General features: G+C 34.5%; 1 protein-coding gene across 2 annotated transcripts; it reads right to left on the minus strand.

Moving 5' to 3' along the window:
- Window positions 1-416: 416 nt before the first annotated feature.
- LOC142643251 (membrane-bound transcription factor site-2 protease homolog) lies at window positions 417-14487 on the minus strand. 2 transcript variants are annotated; one of them, XM_075817793.1, is made up of 10 exons: window positions 14322-14487; window positions 14184-14249; window positions 14028-14094; window positions 13554-13655; window positions 13093-13196; window positions 10408-10555; window positions 9656-9736; window positions 9013-9471; window positions 8546-8869; window positions 417-623 (listed from the first exon to the last, which is right to left on the minus strand). In XM_075817793.1, the coding sequence occupies exons 1-10, from the start codon at window positions 14447-14449 to the stop codon at window positions 465-467; spliced, it is 1638 nt and encodes a 545-aa protein (XP_075673908.1). In that variant the 5' UTR covers window positions 14450-14487; the 3' UTR covers window positions 417-464. The 2 variants fall into 2 exon arrangements, with proteins under 2 accessions (XP_075673908.1, XP_075673909.1); XM_075817794.1 differs by lacking the exon at window positions 9656-9736.
- Window positions 14488-17266: the final 2779 nt, after the last annotated feature.

Genomic DNA, 17266 nt, shown 5'->3' on the forward strand with positions numbered 1-17266 from the left:
ACCTCTAAAGCTAGTAGCCTAACTGTTCACATCACTAGAAAGTCCAAAAGGATGTGATAAATTACATCACAAAGTTGAGGTGTTAGAGGAGTGCTTCTTCCTCTCATTGTGTAGCATTTTCTAGACATCAAAAGATCTTGCAGAGATTGTGCATTGAAAAGGATGAACGTTGACAACGAAAAAATCATTATTCTAAACCCTTGTCATTATCCATTATTAAAGTCCTTGATTGATGCTATGCCTCCTTCAAAACTTTTAAGAATCCAAAGGAAAGAGCACTGTTTCTTCTGTAAGTTGGTTAACAGATTTTAGTATAACTTTCATCGAGTAAGCACTTAAACCATATTATGGCATTCTTCTAAGAAGATACATGCCAAAGCAAAGTCAACAGTAAAGCTAATGAGGTGACATTTAATTTTGAGGAAAAACAAAAGAAGAAGCAAAACATACATTTTACCTTCGGCTTACACAAAACTGAAGAAGATTCTCACAAAGACAAGGATAGAAATCAGAGTCCCTCCCAAAAGACATACTTTTAGAACCTTTTCTCTCTTCCTTGTGCTGAGTGAAGTGAAATGGCACAGGGTCACCTCAAGAAGAGATTCTCCATCCAGAAAGTAGACCTGATAAAATTATTATGATAAGAGAAGAACAAACTTTATGATGGTAAAATTTCAAAGTTGAGAACACTTTGGAATTCTTTGAAATAAGATTTTTTTTATTGATAATTCAAGGAACCACTTTTCAAAAGTGTGTCCCTGCACATATTCAGATTGGTTTTGAAACTCCAGGAACCGTTTAAAAAGACAAAAGTCCTAAAACCAAAAGGAGAACTAGTTCTTTTTATTTGTATTTTTATAAGTAACAATATTTATTCAAAAAGAATCAACAAGTACACAGGAAGTATACTAGCTGTGATTATACATGAGATCTAAAATTACAATGAACGATAAAATCAAATAAATTTGAAAAAGAAAACTTCCCTGAAGCTACTACCACCCACTCAAGCAAGGCATTCAACAAAAATTGCTTTTAACCTGGGATGCACGGACACGGGTACAAGAACAGGTATGGGTACAATACAGCGACACAAGCAATTTTTGAAAAATTATAACATGATATGGCAGATTGGACACCATTACAACACAGGTACGACATGGGTACAGTACTCTAAATAAAGTATCCATGCATGCTAACTTTTAACTCTAAATAAGTCCACCCACATCCTTCAAAGCTCCTTGCATTTCTTTCCCTCCAAATGCACCCCATCAGGCAGTGAGGAATGAATCTCCATATATCACAAGATTCACAACTTCAATGACACCCAAAACTACCTTGCCAACAAGCTACAAAATCGACAACCTTTCTAGGCATCACCCATTTCTCCCCAAAAGAGCCAAAACCAAACCCCATAATTCAATAGCAATAGGGTAATGCAACAACAAATGGTCTACAGTCTCTTCATCCCTCTTCCACATACAACACCTGCTCACCAAAGTGATGTTACACTTCCTCAGATTTTTTTCATTTTCTGCAGTGAGGATATTCCCCAAAGCAGCCACCCAAAGGAAAAAGGCCACGTTACTCGGGACAAGCAGAAAAGGACAACTAGTTCTTAGAAACCAAAACATCACAAGAAGCCTAAAAAATACTCCTTCACCTACTCCTTAAAAACAGTGTGGTCTAAAAGATATAGTTATAAATGTTCTAGATTTAAGCAATTTTTATTTTACAGGTTGTGGTCAATTTTTTATTTAGCAGCAAAACTGTAATTTCCTCAACCCCTGCATATCAAGTATATTTTGGTAATTGAGTTAAGTCTATACTTTCTAGAAGATCCTAAGTATCTTAAGATTTATTTTCTTTGAGTCCAAGTTAGTCTTTTATTAGCAATTACCTTATGAGGTTTTTAGCTTACCAGTCAAACTAGGAGTCATTTTTTGGATAAGCAATAGCATTTCATTAAAGAGGCACAAAATAAAGTGCTATCTTAGTACATGGGAAGTAAAATAAAATATAAGAATGGAAGAACAAAAGAAGCAATACAAACTTAACAACTGAAATGTAAATCATCTAAGAAGTTCATGAAAGCAGTCTTGGAAAGAGTGTAGGAATTGGTAGTCCACTTGTATAATGTCTTCAAAAAGAGAAATTTGAGGTGTAGCAAAGGTAACTCTTTTCCATTGAAAGTACAGTGGTTTCACTCTTTCCATATACACTGCATGAGGCAAGGAGTTGTTATCCAAACATTCTCAATCCTAAGATTGCCCAATTTCCTTTCCAAGATATGCCAACTTGGCAAGTACGATATTGGGCATCACCCAAGCGACTCCAAATAGACAGAACAGAGTTTCCTCAGTTCCCAATTTCCTCCCTCTCTTCTATCTTTTCTATTTTGTGGAACTGTTCACCAATATTGTTCATGCAACATATGAACACCATTGATATCTCTATTTTCCTTCTTCCTTACAGCCTTTAATCAAGCCCTTCCTCTTACGCATCAAACCATAAAACCATACATCCCAAATTGCTATCAAATAATTCATCAAACCACCCTTTTATTCCTATACAAAACCGCTGTCCATAAGTTTCTAGCAACCTCTTTGCTTCAAGAAATAGTCTTCTTGTCCTTTTTCCCATGTTATCAATTTTTTTGTTTAATATAAGTAATAATCAGTTTAGTGAACGGAAGGATAAACTATATGCATGCAGAGTGCATATGAAAATCCCACTACCAGTCTTTCTCTAGTCAATTTTGAACACTAGCTCTTTCTTCTAAAAGTTCTAAACCCTAAATTCATAAATCCTCCTAACCTTGAACAAACCAAGAGCGCACATAGATAAAATCTCCAATTTGTCTTGTCATATCCCCTTCTTTTTTGGTGATATTGTAAAGTCATCGACTTTGGTTGAACAATGACAGCAACCTGCCCTGAGGTCTGTTAGAAGGTGTTAGAGGCTGGGTCTGGGTGCATGATGGCAAGTGTCTTCAATCAAAAGTGATCAGTTGCAGGTTTAATTTTGGGAATCAACCTTACTGATTTTTTTTTTAAAAAAAATACAGGCAAGGATGCCTACCATGACCTCTCCCAAACTTCGTAAAAATGAGAACTTTGTGCACTGAGTATGACCTTTTTGATGTCCCCAACAGGCACATCTACACCAGCATTAGAAGAATGACCATGACAACAATGCTTTTATCCACCATTTGGATTAAATCCCATGTGATGCAACAATATGGAAGATTGATTTGTAAATTTGTCCATTCAAGATTTGGTGAAAAATCCAATTGAAGTAAAACAATTTTTTATTTGGGATTTTGATTAATAAGTTATGGTCAATTTTATATTCACAAGAAAATCAATAATTTTTGCCATTTCTGCAAATTAAGCATATATTGGTAATAGTAAAGTTGAGTATTTTCTAGGAAATCCTAAGTATATAGGTTTTATTTTTTTAAAGTTTAAGTTAGTCTTTTATTAAGTTTTTAGCTTAATAATAATAGTACAAGAGTCTCTTATATATTGAGTTGATTAATAAAAGAGAGACGCTCTTAGTTTACTAGTGAAACTAACAATCTTGATACTACAAGTACAAGAGTCTCTTATATGTATATGTACTCGGAGAGATGAAGTTGATTCATAAACAAATTGAGTGATTTGAGCAACTTTGCTTGTGTTTGTGCTTAGTGTCATATATTTTGTTCACAACCGGTCCCAAGCTTAGGAAGACAAGGGTTGCAATAGATTGATAGCTAATGTAAAATTTAGTCACTCCATAAATGAACGGATGCACTACAGATACTCGTTGGGTGTCCCCTAGGAAAAGAATACATCTAGCCAACCTTGACTAATTTATTGAGCATCCATTGCTCACCCCAAAAATTTGAGACTTAGGTTCAACATTGTTGTTGTATTGAGCATTTTAAGCATTGAGGCATGTTGGCTTTTGTGTTTTTTTTTCTTTCTCCTCTTTTATTCCTCACTTTTTTTGAGATATTGTTCACGGGTACTATTCATTCAACCACTAAAGTCCTAAACAACATAAAACCATCTCATTTCCTTCATCCCTAGACCCCTAGATCAAATCTTTTCATTTACCCATAAAACCCCTAAAACCTCCCACGTATTTTCTTCTACCAAATAGTCATCAAATATCTCATTAAACCACATTTTAATTCCTAACACAACCCCAAAACCCTTTCTTTAACAATTCTAAACCCTAGATCCACAAATCCTCCTAACCCTAAATCTACCATAACCACACGTAAAAAAAAATTGGAATTTGTCCTATGCCATGTATGCAGTACGCTTCATCATCATTTGAACAATGTTATGTTAACTTTCTTGAGTCTACCCTTTTTTCCTTATTGATACTACTTGTCCCAAAAGCTTAAGCTATTAGGAAAACCTAAATTAAATCATTTAACCACCATTGATTATTCTAAGACTTACCCTCATATGTGGGCCCCTAAACTCCCCCTTAAGTAATTCAAATCAAATTTATTGATCACTAGTAATAATTATGTCATCAAAATAAACATTTCACAATATATGCGCTCTCTTAGCGTATATATTTGTAGTGTTCTTTGCATAAAATTTAAGCTTGCCTTGATGCTACAATTTTGCCCCTCAAACAAGAATTCATGGCTTCACCTTGAACTTGACTCACATATAACACCTCAAAGAAATTAGTAAAAGACTCCTCCTAGTCCTAAGCAGCCCTAAAAAAAGTAGGAATGCAATGCACTTTGCCATTTGACCACTCCATACACTCATGCACCATAGCATTTTTATTTATGGCAACTTGTTATCAATCCAAGAATAGGGATGCCATATTAGTTTCAAGGCACCGCCAGTTATCATTCCAGAATCTGAGGTTATTCTCAAAATTGTTTATGAACTTATTCTCAATATTGTTTTATAGCACTTTTCCCCCAAAAAAATTGTTGACAGTGCGTTTTCATTTTTGGGTTTATATGACAAGTTTGCTCCCGACTCATTTAAAAAACATAAATTTGATACTGAAAACACCAAAAAGGTTTTCTCTAAAAACTCATCTGCATAGTGTTTGTGGACATGATTTTGCTTTTAAGTGCTTGAAACACATTTAAAAGCACCAACCAAACAAACTCTAATACTCTTGCCATCTCCAACTCTAAAACTTATAAATCTACAAATGGAGTCTAAACCCACTTTAATGGCCTTCAAAACGCCTACTCCATAGGTTGAACTAACTAGGTTTGAGGTCTAATCTTCCACTATCTATCACTTAGATACCACCAAACATCCCTATAAATGATGTGGGAATTTCCATAACCACTTCCCAAGCAATGCCTCACTAAATGTACTTAAATTTATTATTTCCAAAATCTCCTCTCTTTTTTTTGATAAGTAACTAAGATTCATTAATCAAAATACCTAGGTACATCGGGAGTGTACATAAATAGGAGTACATCAAGATCATAAATTACAATGATCAAGCATAACAAAGAGATTAGAACAAGAAAAAGAAGTAAAAACAGAACTCCAATCAAACAAAGAGTGGAGGAGGAGAGATTTAATCTCAAGAATTGACCGTTCCTTTCCCTCTTAGTCCAAAGTCTCCAATTTGAACTCGAAGTGATGTAAAATAAATTTTCTATTTGCCAAATGAATTTTTCTCCTCCCCATCTCTAGCCCATAAAAATCTTCTTGTAATTTTTCCAAATGTAAGTCCCATTCACTAACAATAGAGATGGCAACGGGCCAGGCTGGATCAGATTATGGATGCTCTGTCCTCCCTTTGAGGTGGGGAAAACCCAAGTGGGGTGGGAGGAGGACAGTTGGAGCAAGGTGGTTTGGAGTTATTTTGCCGTCCTTAATCTTTTTTCTTTTTTTTTTGATAAGTAATAAGTTTATTAATGTCAAAAAAATGGGGAACACCCTAGTACACAAGGAGTGTACAAGGGGTCAAACAATCAAGAACAAAAATTACAAGAATCTAAGAAATCAAGAAAAGATAAAAATGATTGGTTCCGCAATGCAGCCAACCAATCCATTAAAGTTCTAAAGAAAAATAGTTTCAAGTCTAATATGGATCTCTCCTTATCTTCAAAGCACCGACTATTTCTCTCCCTCCTAAGGCACCACAATAAGCAATGGGGAACTATCAACCATCCTTAAGTAGTTGGCTTTGACATTTATAAGATGGAAATGACAGCGATCGGGAAGGAATAGTCAAGAGAGTGCTAAAAGAAAGAGAATAAAAGTATTTTGGGGTTGCTGTGGGGCAAGAAAAACCTGTCCTTGTCCCATCACCACCTCTTTGGAGCGGGAAATTCCACAAAGGGTAGGGTGAGTTAGGAAACAATGGAAATTTTTTCCCATCCCTAAGTTAGGTAGATTCAACATGGTACTCATTATGAGAGTAATGCTAACCCCCTTTGGGTAGATAAATTTCCTCCCACCCTGCAATCTCTTCTTCATTCTCTCAAAATATCATTCCAAATATTCCAAGCCTTAAAAAATCAACCCAATGATAAATCTAAATAACTAGAGTAAGTTCACCTTACACAACCCCGCAACAAAATCTTCAATTCCTAGCACTAATAATGACTAACCCCATCTCACTTTTGCTAAGGTTAACCCTTAAGCCTGATACTCCCTCAAAGCATAACAAGGTACAACGCAATGCTCTACGATGCTCCTCATTTGCATAAAAAAATTTATTGATCATGGCTGTTTTTTTTATGCAAATGAGGAGCATAACAAGGGGTCACTTTTTGTGTGTCTCTAAAGAGCTAGTTCATTCTTCCTTTTCTATTTTTTAATTTTTTTATTTATATAAATATTCTCTCTTTCTCTAAACAACTTAGCTTTCTAAAACAGCCCTCCTTTTCACTAATTTCCTCCATCACAAAGGGTCTCACTACCTCATTCCCCTCAAACTTGGAAAGAAGCCAATAAACTCCCACTAACTAGTATGGAGAATCTAACCAAGGTTATACACATTCTAATCCATCTTCTTCACCTCTTCCCAAACCCATATCTCTCCAACATATAAACAAAATACTCCTAATTCAGGTGGGTCTTATACTTTGTCGATGTCAAGCTTGCATATCGAACCTGGCTTCTTACTTCTAACTCTACTATCTAGGCATTCATTTGCTATTAAAAAAGAGTTTAGGATCTGTCTCCCCCCCCCCCCCCCCCAACAAATGCATTCTAAAAGTAAGAGACCAGATTTTCAAGAATACCCCTCAGCCTACTAGCTAACACTCACTAAAATCTTGAATAGGCCTCTCACTAAACTAATGGGGTAGAAGTCTCTAATGAGGCACCTGGCTTCTTTGGGACAAGGGCTTTAAAAGAAGCATCCAAGCCTTTCCCAAAAGAGCCATCCATATGAAACTCACTGAAGATTGAAGAACCACAACATCTTTTATCTCACTCCAACAACATTGAAAGAAAGTTATTTAGAATCCACTAGGCCCCGGAGCCTTATCACCACTCATTGAAATCGCTGAGACCACTTCCTCCTCTCCAAAGGACAAAGTTTAGCTACAAAATTAGTTGTAGCCTTAGGCTACAAAATTAGTTGTTGCCTTAGGCTACAACTTTATTCAACAAAATAAACATTACTACATATTTGGAAAATCTAACCATTGAATTACATGTTTTTTATTCTCTTAATACACATGACAAATTTTGTGTCAATCGGATATTATTTATTATATGATTTATAAGCTAATATTTTATAAATAATTTTAAACTACAAAAACTTGCAATTTAAACAATTTATCGATGACATAGCTATTGATCTTTAATTTTCTCGGATTTTTGCAAGCATAGAGGATATAAAAAAAAGATGTAATCCAATAGTAGATTTGTCAAAAATTCACCTCTAATAAAAAGATATTAAGTAAGGTTGTAACCTAAGGCAGTGAGGCTATAACCAATTATGTAGCTAAAATTTGTCCCTCACAATATTTCCTTTCGAGCCTTTTTCTCTTTTCCTCCCAAGGAGTAGCAAGGTCAAGACCATCCAACTTCTGGTGCCAGACAAAGAGTTCTTTGTACAAACTCTCATAAAAATAGACTATCCCATCTTTGACTTCATCACTTCAATTTTATATATTGTAAGGAGTTACATCAACAAGCTCACCAACATATGTAATAATTTCTTATCATGTTCAGTCAACAGATAAACTCATGACAAACATACCTCCATCCTTTTTGCTTTAACTGCTTCAGACCATATAACCATCATGTAACATTTAGATGGTCCATTCCAAAATTTAGTCACATTTTTGTTAAAGTGACTTATGTAACAAAAGTTCACAATCAGCAGGATAATAAGCCTTGTAGTTGATGTGTGGGGTAAAGTCAAAAGGGAAATACTGACGTTTCAAGTCACAATTTATTAATTTAACAACTAATTAGTTATAAGGTCTTAAAGCCTAATGTATTTACTATTTAGCTCCCAGACCTGACTATACAAATATTCTATGGAAAAATTTTACATCTGTTCAAAAAGATGCAAACTGATGGTTATAGGAACTTACTGGCAAGCTATTGAGAAGAGCTAGTGTTAGAGAGACATGAAACGTGCACATCAGACCCCTTTCCAGCACATCTGGAAGATATCTACCAATATGAAATGCCCAACGAGGTTGATAAGCAGTTAAACGAACTGAACGAGCCATGGATATTACATCACCAACAAAAACAAAACTCCCACGACACTTGGATTCTATAAGATCAGAAGTCTTGGAATCTGAAAATGAATTTCTTCCAAGTTGCAAGCACTCTGCAGAAAGGGATCTTGAGAATGTGATCTCAACCCAGCTCAAACCTGGCATCTGAAGTGGACTCAAGCAAGACTCATCCTAACAACACCAATAAAAATGTATTCAGCTGCAGTGAGCAGTGTAAGAACCACTTTCAATCATGTTTGACACACAAAAGACTTAAAAGCAGGAGAATTTGCTAAAAATACTAAAATGCCTACAAACTTTCAAACATCTCTTACCAGTGAACATATACAGCTGCTTCCATTAGTTATTATTTCCCATCCATCACCACATTTATTAAGCTTGACAATGTCCTTAGCATCCAAGCAGTAGTGCTCTCTTCTCTTTGGATGACCATCTTCACTACCACCAATATTTGACATTCTCATATCATGACAGGGAATGGTTTCAAAGGCAGTAAGATCCTCAGCACAAGCAGCATGGTTGCCTACTGATTGAATCTTCTGGTTATCTTCTATCATAATATTGGGGACACAATACCCTTTCATGCCATTGACTCTCCCAAAGCCTTCAGCATATTTGGAATGATTTGTACTTTGAAGTGCCATTTTATCTATCAAAGAAGTCATCTCCATCCACTCTTGTGAATTATGGATGTGAACGCCATCTAGTGACATAATTAGATCCCCAGGAGACAAATGCCTAGACAAAGGCGACGTAGAAGATACATCCAAAACCTATTCCAGGAAACCATTTCCGAAAAGCATTTGGAAAAATGTGTCAAATCCAAATATACACATGCTATACACACACACACACACACACACACACACACATATGTATATGTGTGTGTATGTATGTATGTATGTATGTATGTATGTATAAAAAATATGTCACAATCAAATGCTTGTTATGTAGTACCATAGGGCTTTCACCATATATGTAGAAGGGAAACAAGATCAAGGGCAAGAGGAATAGCACCAATCCACAAGCTACACAACACTAGAGGAAAAATAAATAAATAAACACAATCGACATTAGATTTGGCAGCATATGAACTACCTAAAGATGAAAAATCACACTAAGTCAAGAAAAGAAGTAAGTATTTCAGATACCAGCTAAATTCATAAACCTAACCTTTTTTTTCTTGCATAAGAATTCAGAATGCTTTCAGCAAATTAAGAGAGATAAATTTGGCTTAACTAAAAGAATCAAGACAATTTTTCTAATAGTGGCAATCAAATCCAATCAAAGACTAATGACATTGGCAAAACTGGATGGTGTTTCTCTCAAAAGTGCGTGTTGTAACTGATAATAGAAAATGTGAGAATGCATGGGGTCCCATTCCAACCTTCACTGCAACTGCCAGTGAGTTTCGCATAATTACGAGCAACAGTAACTTCCAGTGTCAACTATCTGATTTCACCTTCAGAGTGTGTTAACAGCATTGTCACATCACCTATTAACAGATTAAAAGCCATTGTCGAGAGCCACATCATCAGATTGCTTCAATTTCATTACATGCATCTTTGATTGGACTAGATTTTTAGAATTCAAGCAAACCTAGGGACTTGATTGCTTAGATTAGAAATGTAGTGATGTATTTGGCACGCAGCACATATTACAGGATGTTAAAATGTATCGAAGCCTACAAAATATCATTATGATCTTACCACTGCATTGTGCCACACACCAGCACAATATACACGAAGGGCAGTAAGCTGTGGTAAGGCTTGCAGAAACTCATAATTGAAAGCTACCAGAGCACCAGGAAATAAAGCTGCAATAAAAATCGCAATGTACTCCATCTGTATGCCCTCACTGCTTTCCAATGAAAAGGTGCCTACAGTACAATGAATGAGAATCTAGCATTCCACATATTAAGATAAAATGTTTTGTGGTTAATCAACCTGCCATATTTTTTACTTCATCATAGGTGCATCATGTACATAAACAAATATTTAATACGTACATATGTATGTATGTATGTTAAACCTTAAGATTATCCCAAGTTTACTTGAATTGCAGACTCAATCTTATCTGCTAGGGATCTACAGCCAACCCCAAATTTTGGGACTAAGGCTTTGTAGATTAATGATTTAATTTTTATTTATCAAAAAAAAAAAATTACAGTCATTGACATTTTCTTTTTAGACTGCGTTTGTTTCAGCTAAAAATGGATTTCTGAAAATATTTTACAACCTGCCGTGTGTTTCGTTTCGCATGTAAGATTTGGTCAAACGGAAAACCATTGCATTGACTGTAAAATTCAGCCCCCAGGCCCGTAAATTCATTTCAAGACTCATTTTACCTTCAAACTATTTCTGTAATTTTTCACTCCTCACACACTCCTCTCCCACACTCCTCACACGGTCCGAAATTCATCTCCAAGCTCACCTCAGCTCCACCCCACGCACCAACAAGAGAGAGACAGAGCTCCACCCCACACTCCAATGCCAGTCTAAGGTCCACCCCACACGTTGACAAGCAGTGCCGCCGTGTTCCCCTCTGCGCCGGTGAGAAGAGAGAACACTTACAATGGAGCACGGAGAGAGCAAGAGCCACAGGAAAATAGATCGGCCCACCGTGAGTCCATGACCTAGTGAACGACCCACCCCTGAGCCAATCGGACCGCCATGAGCAACCCACCCCTGAGCCGATTTGTCCACCGTGTGAGCAACCCACTCCTAGATCGAACCACCCAGTGAGTGACCCACTCCTAGATCGAGCCGCCACCTTTAGATCGACCCACCGTGTCCATGTTGCCACTACCGTCGCCACCACCAAGTCACCCACGAACCGATCTCTCTCTCTCTCTCACAATTGGTCTTGTGATTTTGATTTTTTTGTTTTGGTTTTTGTTTCTTTGATTGTTTATATATTTTAATTCTCTGTAATAATATTTGTTTGGATCCTAAGAAAATGTGAGAAACATGATAAAAATGGGTTTTCTAGAGCATTTTCAGGAACACAACCAAACACTAGAAAATATTTTCCAAAGCATTTTTTGAAATGCAACCAAACACCTGAAAATGTTTTCATTTCTAAAAAAAATATTTTCACCTAAAAATATTTTACACTCAGAAAACATTTTACATTGAGCCAAACACAGCCTTAGTAAATAATTTCAGTCATTAACAAATTAGAATTTTCAATGCAATCAACCACCTGCCAGCTCCCAATAGACTCTGCAACCAGCCAATTCTTGCTCTTCAAAGTGAAAACATAAACAAATCAAGCAGTTTTGCAGATCAAAACACGATAACATTCACATAACTTAGCACTGCATCATGTGATTGGAATTATAAACCCCTGAATCCCACCCTACCATCCTCCATTCTCCTAATCCCACCAAGTTGGGTAGGTTTTGCTAGAATAATAATTGCTTGATCAATTTAAATTGACAACTCATTGATTGTAGTCTTGGAATTAATGTGAACATCCTATCATATATTACATGAAAATTGTTAATATAACAACAACGCCTTAATTCCAAAATCTTGATATAAGCTATGGATCTTTAACAGATTAATTAGGGTTGACTTGGCTGAATGAAAATTGACAAGGAGGTTCTACTAGTATTGGATATACATTTTATTCAAGCTTCTATATTTTTTAAAATTTATTTCTTATAAAGGGCTATTCTCCTAATAAGCTTAAGCATTTGATTCATTGACCATGAATGGTATTGGTCATTCAATATAGTCACTTTTATAGGTTGGTTCAACAATGTTCTTTAAAAATAATTAATCCATGAACTTCTCTTTTTATCTTTTTGAAAATCAACCATATCTATGAACTAATGCAAATACATTAGTTATTTAGCATATATCAAAATCAATAAAAAGACATCCATGACACAAATTTATTTGGACGTAAGTCATAAAATGGATCAAGAAACTAACCTTAGCCTAATGCTCAACTGGCCCCTCCTCCCTTGTAAGAGCAATATGGAGGAAGAGGGTCATGGGTTCATGACCCAACAAGTGCATGTGCAACTTACAACTTAAAAAATTGTGAGGTTGAAGGAAATCACCTCACAGTCACATTTTAGGAGTTCAAAACCCCCAAGTCTTGTGCAACACAAATATATAACATATAAGAGGCACAAAAAATCTATATCTTAAGATTGTGTCATTCCTAAGACATGTCCCTTATGCATTAGATTGTCAGAAAATAATGCTAACTAATATTCTTTTTATAGAGTATCAATCTTCTATTTTAACTCTTTACAATTATTACAACAGCATATTTGAATAATACCATAATAAAAAACTAAATTTAAAAAAAAAACATATAAACAATCTTTAACAAAAATTCAAAACAGACAAAAAAAAAAAAAACAGAAAGAAGCTGACCATGCAGCAGCAAGGGCATGCCCAAATTCATGCACGGATACAGAAATCACGGTAGAAATAAAGATATATCCAGCATCAGCAAGTGACATGCTAAAACCAGAGACCTACGTACAAATGGCAGTAGATAGTTAAGAGTCATTTTGATAAATAAGCATAACATTATAATTTTTTTGATAAGTAAGAATACCATAATAATAATGACAGAATTTTCCTCCAATCCCTCCAGCCCAGTACGTGGAAAATCAAATGATTATCCATGTATGTTTTCAGTCACACATCCTATTTGATAGTCATTTTGACTTGTTTAAATAACTTAAAGGGTCATGTGACTAAAGCGGTTGTTGATGGCGATGATAATGGCCAAAAATATATATGCAAAAACCCACTTGGAGGAAAATTTTATCCATAACAGTAATAACAATAAACATCATCATCATAATAAAGGAATGAAAGGAACTAACCGCAGTGGGGGAAAACCCGAACAGTAGGGCAGTAGAAAGATTGCCAAGCTGTGTTTCTTGTTGGATAAGATGCAGGGCTTTGCCTAATTCCCATAGGAGAATCTAGTGAATGGCAACAAAACTTATCGTCAGAAAAAACATTAATTTAAAATCCTAAGAGATTGGCCTAGTGATTCCTAAGGTCTCATGAAGTCCCTGGGTTCAAAAACTCTTGCCAATATCATGGGGCCACTCTCAAGGAACTACACATACCCTCTAGACGCCCTTGTTTGTGTAAAAAAAAACTATAATTTGAGCAAAGGGTAATCTTAGAACATTGTTGTATGCAACACTCCTCTATCACATGAATGTGAAACTCATAAATTAAACTCACACCCACATGAAAATGATGTTGCATAAACCCATTACATAACATTCCACACCAACTTGTGCAAGAGAGAGAGAGAGAGAGAGAGAGAGAGAGAGAGAGCATACCATAGTAACACCAAACAGTGCAGTTAGGCTAAAACCAACCCCAATGGAAAACCACACCCTCAAAGCCCTGTATTTGATAAATAATTGTCACCCAGTTAATCTTTTTTTCTTATTAAAAACAAAACCAAAACAAATTTGAGATGAGAGATGGAAAACCTGGCGTATCTTCGACCAAAGCGGAAAAGGGGTTGATTGAGAGCAGTGATTTTATAGTCACAATACCTGTAAAGATTTTGATGTTAGTAAATTTGAAGCAAAATAGAGAGAGAGAGAGAGAGAGAGAGAGAGACTGACCAACAAGAAATGGAGTTGGAGATGTTGTTGGGGTTGGGTGTGGTGTAAAGGGGAAGAAGAGAAGGAGAGTGAGATCGAGTGTTACTGTGTACACCCCTTCCAAACCTTCTCATTCGCCTTCCGTCCATCACTCTCTCTTCTTCTCTTCCTCACTCTCAGATTCTTTCGATTTATAAGTCGATAATTAAATGCTAAAATTCAATTTAATTTAGACAACAACAAAAAAAATTATGAATTATTATTGGTTTGCTTTTTTTTTTTTTTTTTAACTAAAATTTGAAACATCACTTTCTTATATTAAAAAATAATCAATCCAATTTAATTCTTAATATTAAAGTTTTATTTTATGATAAAAGATTTATATTTTATTTAATTAATTAATATTTAAAATTTTATTTTTATCAATTAAGACCTTTATTGCGTCTCTTCTAAAAATTAAAAATAATTAAGGGCATGTTCGGTTTCTAATCTTAAACTCACATTTTTATATTTTAAATAACTTTACACACATTTTTATACACTTTTTCACCCATATAAATTTCAAAAAATTACAAAAATCTCATCTCAAACTACACTACCAAACACCCCTAAATCTTTTTACTTTCTCAAAACAAGTCAATACGTTTAGGGGTTGTGATTATATAAGTGTGAGTTTAGGGGTTGTGATTATATAAGTGAGCTTTACTATTTGCTGTTTGGGAATCTCATATTACTAAAGCCTTAGTTTTATCTTCTTCTTCTTCTTCTTTTATGAGAAGTCTTTGTTTTATCTTAAATATTTTAACTTTCAACTTTTGGAAATTAAACTAACTTTTTATTTTACATTATGCAAATAAACTATAAAAATAAACAATTTAAAAATAAATGCTAAATTCAAGAGCTAATGAGGCTATGTGAGCACTTTTCTTTCAATAACTTATTATCAACAACAAAATCAATTAAAATAACACAAAACTATCGCATAATTCACTTTTATAATATGATTTCGGACTAAATTGGTAAAAAAAAAAATTAAGGAACTACTTGGACAAAGATTAATGAATAAATTGAATTTTAGTCTTATATATATATATATATATATATATATATATATATATATATATATATATATATATATATATATAGCCTAGCCATAGATTAACTGTAGATATGGGCTTTGCTAAAACCCGACCCAATTATTAAATAAAAATTATGAATAATTATTGGTTTGCTTTTTTTTAATCTTTAAATAAAAAAATAGTCCTAAAAAAAAAAACAGCCTGCCTGTTTGGGACACCTGAATGGTCTGCTCTAAATTTATACATATTGGTTTATGATGGGATTTTCAAAGTGTTTGGTAGATAAAAAGTAAAACAGATTTTACTAAAAATTGAAACACCATTTTCTCATATTAAAAAAGAAACATACTAATCTAATTCTTACTATTAAAGTTTTATTTTATAAAAAAATAAGTTTATTTAATTAATCTTTAAATTTTCATTTTTGTAAATTAAGACCTTCATTGTTTCTCTTCTAAAAATCAAAAATAATTAAATCTTTCACTTACTGAAAACAAGTCAATACGTTTATTTTGTCTAAGTGTGAGTTTAGGGGATGTGATTATATAAGTGAACCTTTTACTTATTTTATGTACTATTTGCTGTTTGGGGATCCCAAGTTACTAAAGCCTTAGTTTTTTCTTAGTTTTTTATTTTTATTTTTATGAGAAGTCTTACTTTTATCTTAGATATTATAACTTTCAACTTTTGGAAATTAAACTAGCCTTTTAACTTTTTATTTTATATTATCCAAATGAGCTATCAAAAATAAGCAATTTAAAAAAAAAAAAGCTAAATTCAAGAGCAAATGAGACTATTAGGGTACATTTCTTTTAATAACTTGTAAGTGGGCACAAATCAATTACCAACTTAAGCTGGATGGAGAGTTAATATGTGACAGCTCGATACATTTAATTTGTAGAAAATGGGCTTTTGAGATAAACCTTTATAAGCCTTTATGGTTTCGTTTAGAGTTAGTAGGACTACAACATATCACCAGTAAGAAAAGAAAGAGATTTTTGTACTAACTCTTCATCGGGTTAATCTGAGGATCACTAGTTCATATGGTATTCAAGTCTTGGTTACAAAGCTTATCATCACACAATGAATGCTTTTCCTCTAATTCTTCATCCCCCAATTCTAGAGTGGTTCCTTTTCCTTATATAGCTATTTGAAGTGCGTCCCAACCTTCTACACGTGCAGTTACTGATCTTCATTTGAATGTTTGTCCCATCAGAATTTTGTTGAATGTGGTAAAATGTGTTACAAGCTGTGAGTGTACTGTTCAAGAGTCATTTTGCCATCAATGTGATCAGTTGAGTTGGTGCAGTGCATGGAATGCAGAGGTAATAGGTATTTTACTCAGATATTTCTCTTCTTCTTTACTTTTATGTCTCTACCTCCTTCCTTGGTATTTTGTCTTTTGGTCTAGGTGGCTTGCCTAAAGCCTTTTGAGGAATGTTCGTTCTTTTGGCTTCTTAGGCAATCAGTTTATTCGGTTTTAATACTTAGGTTCTTATCAACGTATTGGGGCCAGAACTAATGAGAGAATAGACATTTCCTCTCTTCAGGTTGAACCCACATGACACTATTCTGTGTTTGAATCTTACCCCTCCCACATAACTTATCAATAACAAATTCAATTAAAATAACACAAACGATCACATTAATTCACTTTTATAATTTGATTTCGGACAAAATTGATAAAAGCAAAAAATTTAGGATCTACTTGGACAAAAATTAAGGAATAAATTGAATTTTAGTCTCTTGTATTAAAAAAAAAAAAAAAAGAGAGAAAAAGGAAAAAAGAAATAGCCTAGCCGTAGATGAAATAAAATTCATTATTTTAACTGTAGATGTGGGCCACCCGACCCAATTATAAAAAAAATGGAGTAAAACCGACCCGTT

This window comes from Castanea sativa, chromosome 7 (genome assembly GCF_040712315.1).
Source record: "Castanea sativa cultivar Marrone di Chiusa Pesio chromosome 7, ASM4071231v1".
NCBI lineage: Eukaryota > Viridiplantae > Streptophyta > Magnoliopsida > Fagales > Fagaceae > Castanea > Castanea sativa.

Excerpts from the sequence above, each read along its gene's own strand:
- LOC142643251 (XM_075817793.1), bottom strand. The coding sequence starts at position 14,449 with ATGGACGGAAGGCGAATGAGAAGGTTTGGAAGGGGTGTACACAGTAAC. Across the intron at positions 14,250-14,321 it reads TCCAACTCCATTTCTTGTTG|GTATTGTGACTATAAAATCA; the intron begins GTCAGTCTCTCT and ends AAATCTTTACAG. Across the intron at positions 624-8,545 it reads CTCTTCTCAATAGCTTGCCA|GTCTACTTTCTGGATGGAGA; the intron begins GTAAGTTCCTAT and ends TAATTTTATCAG.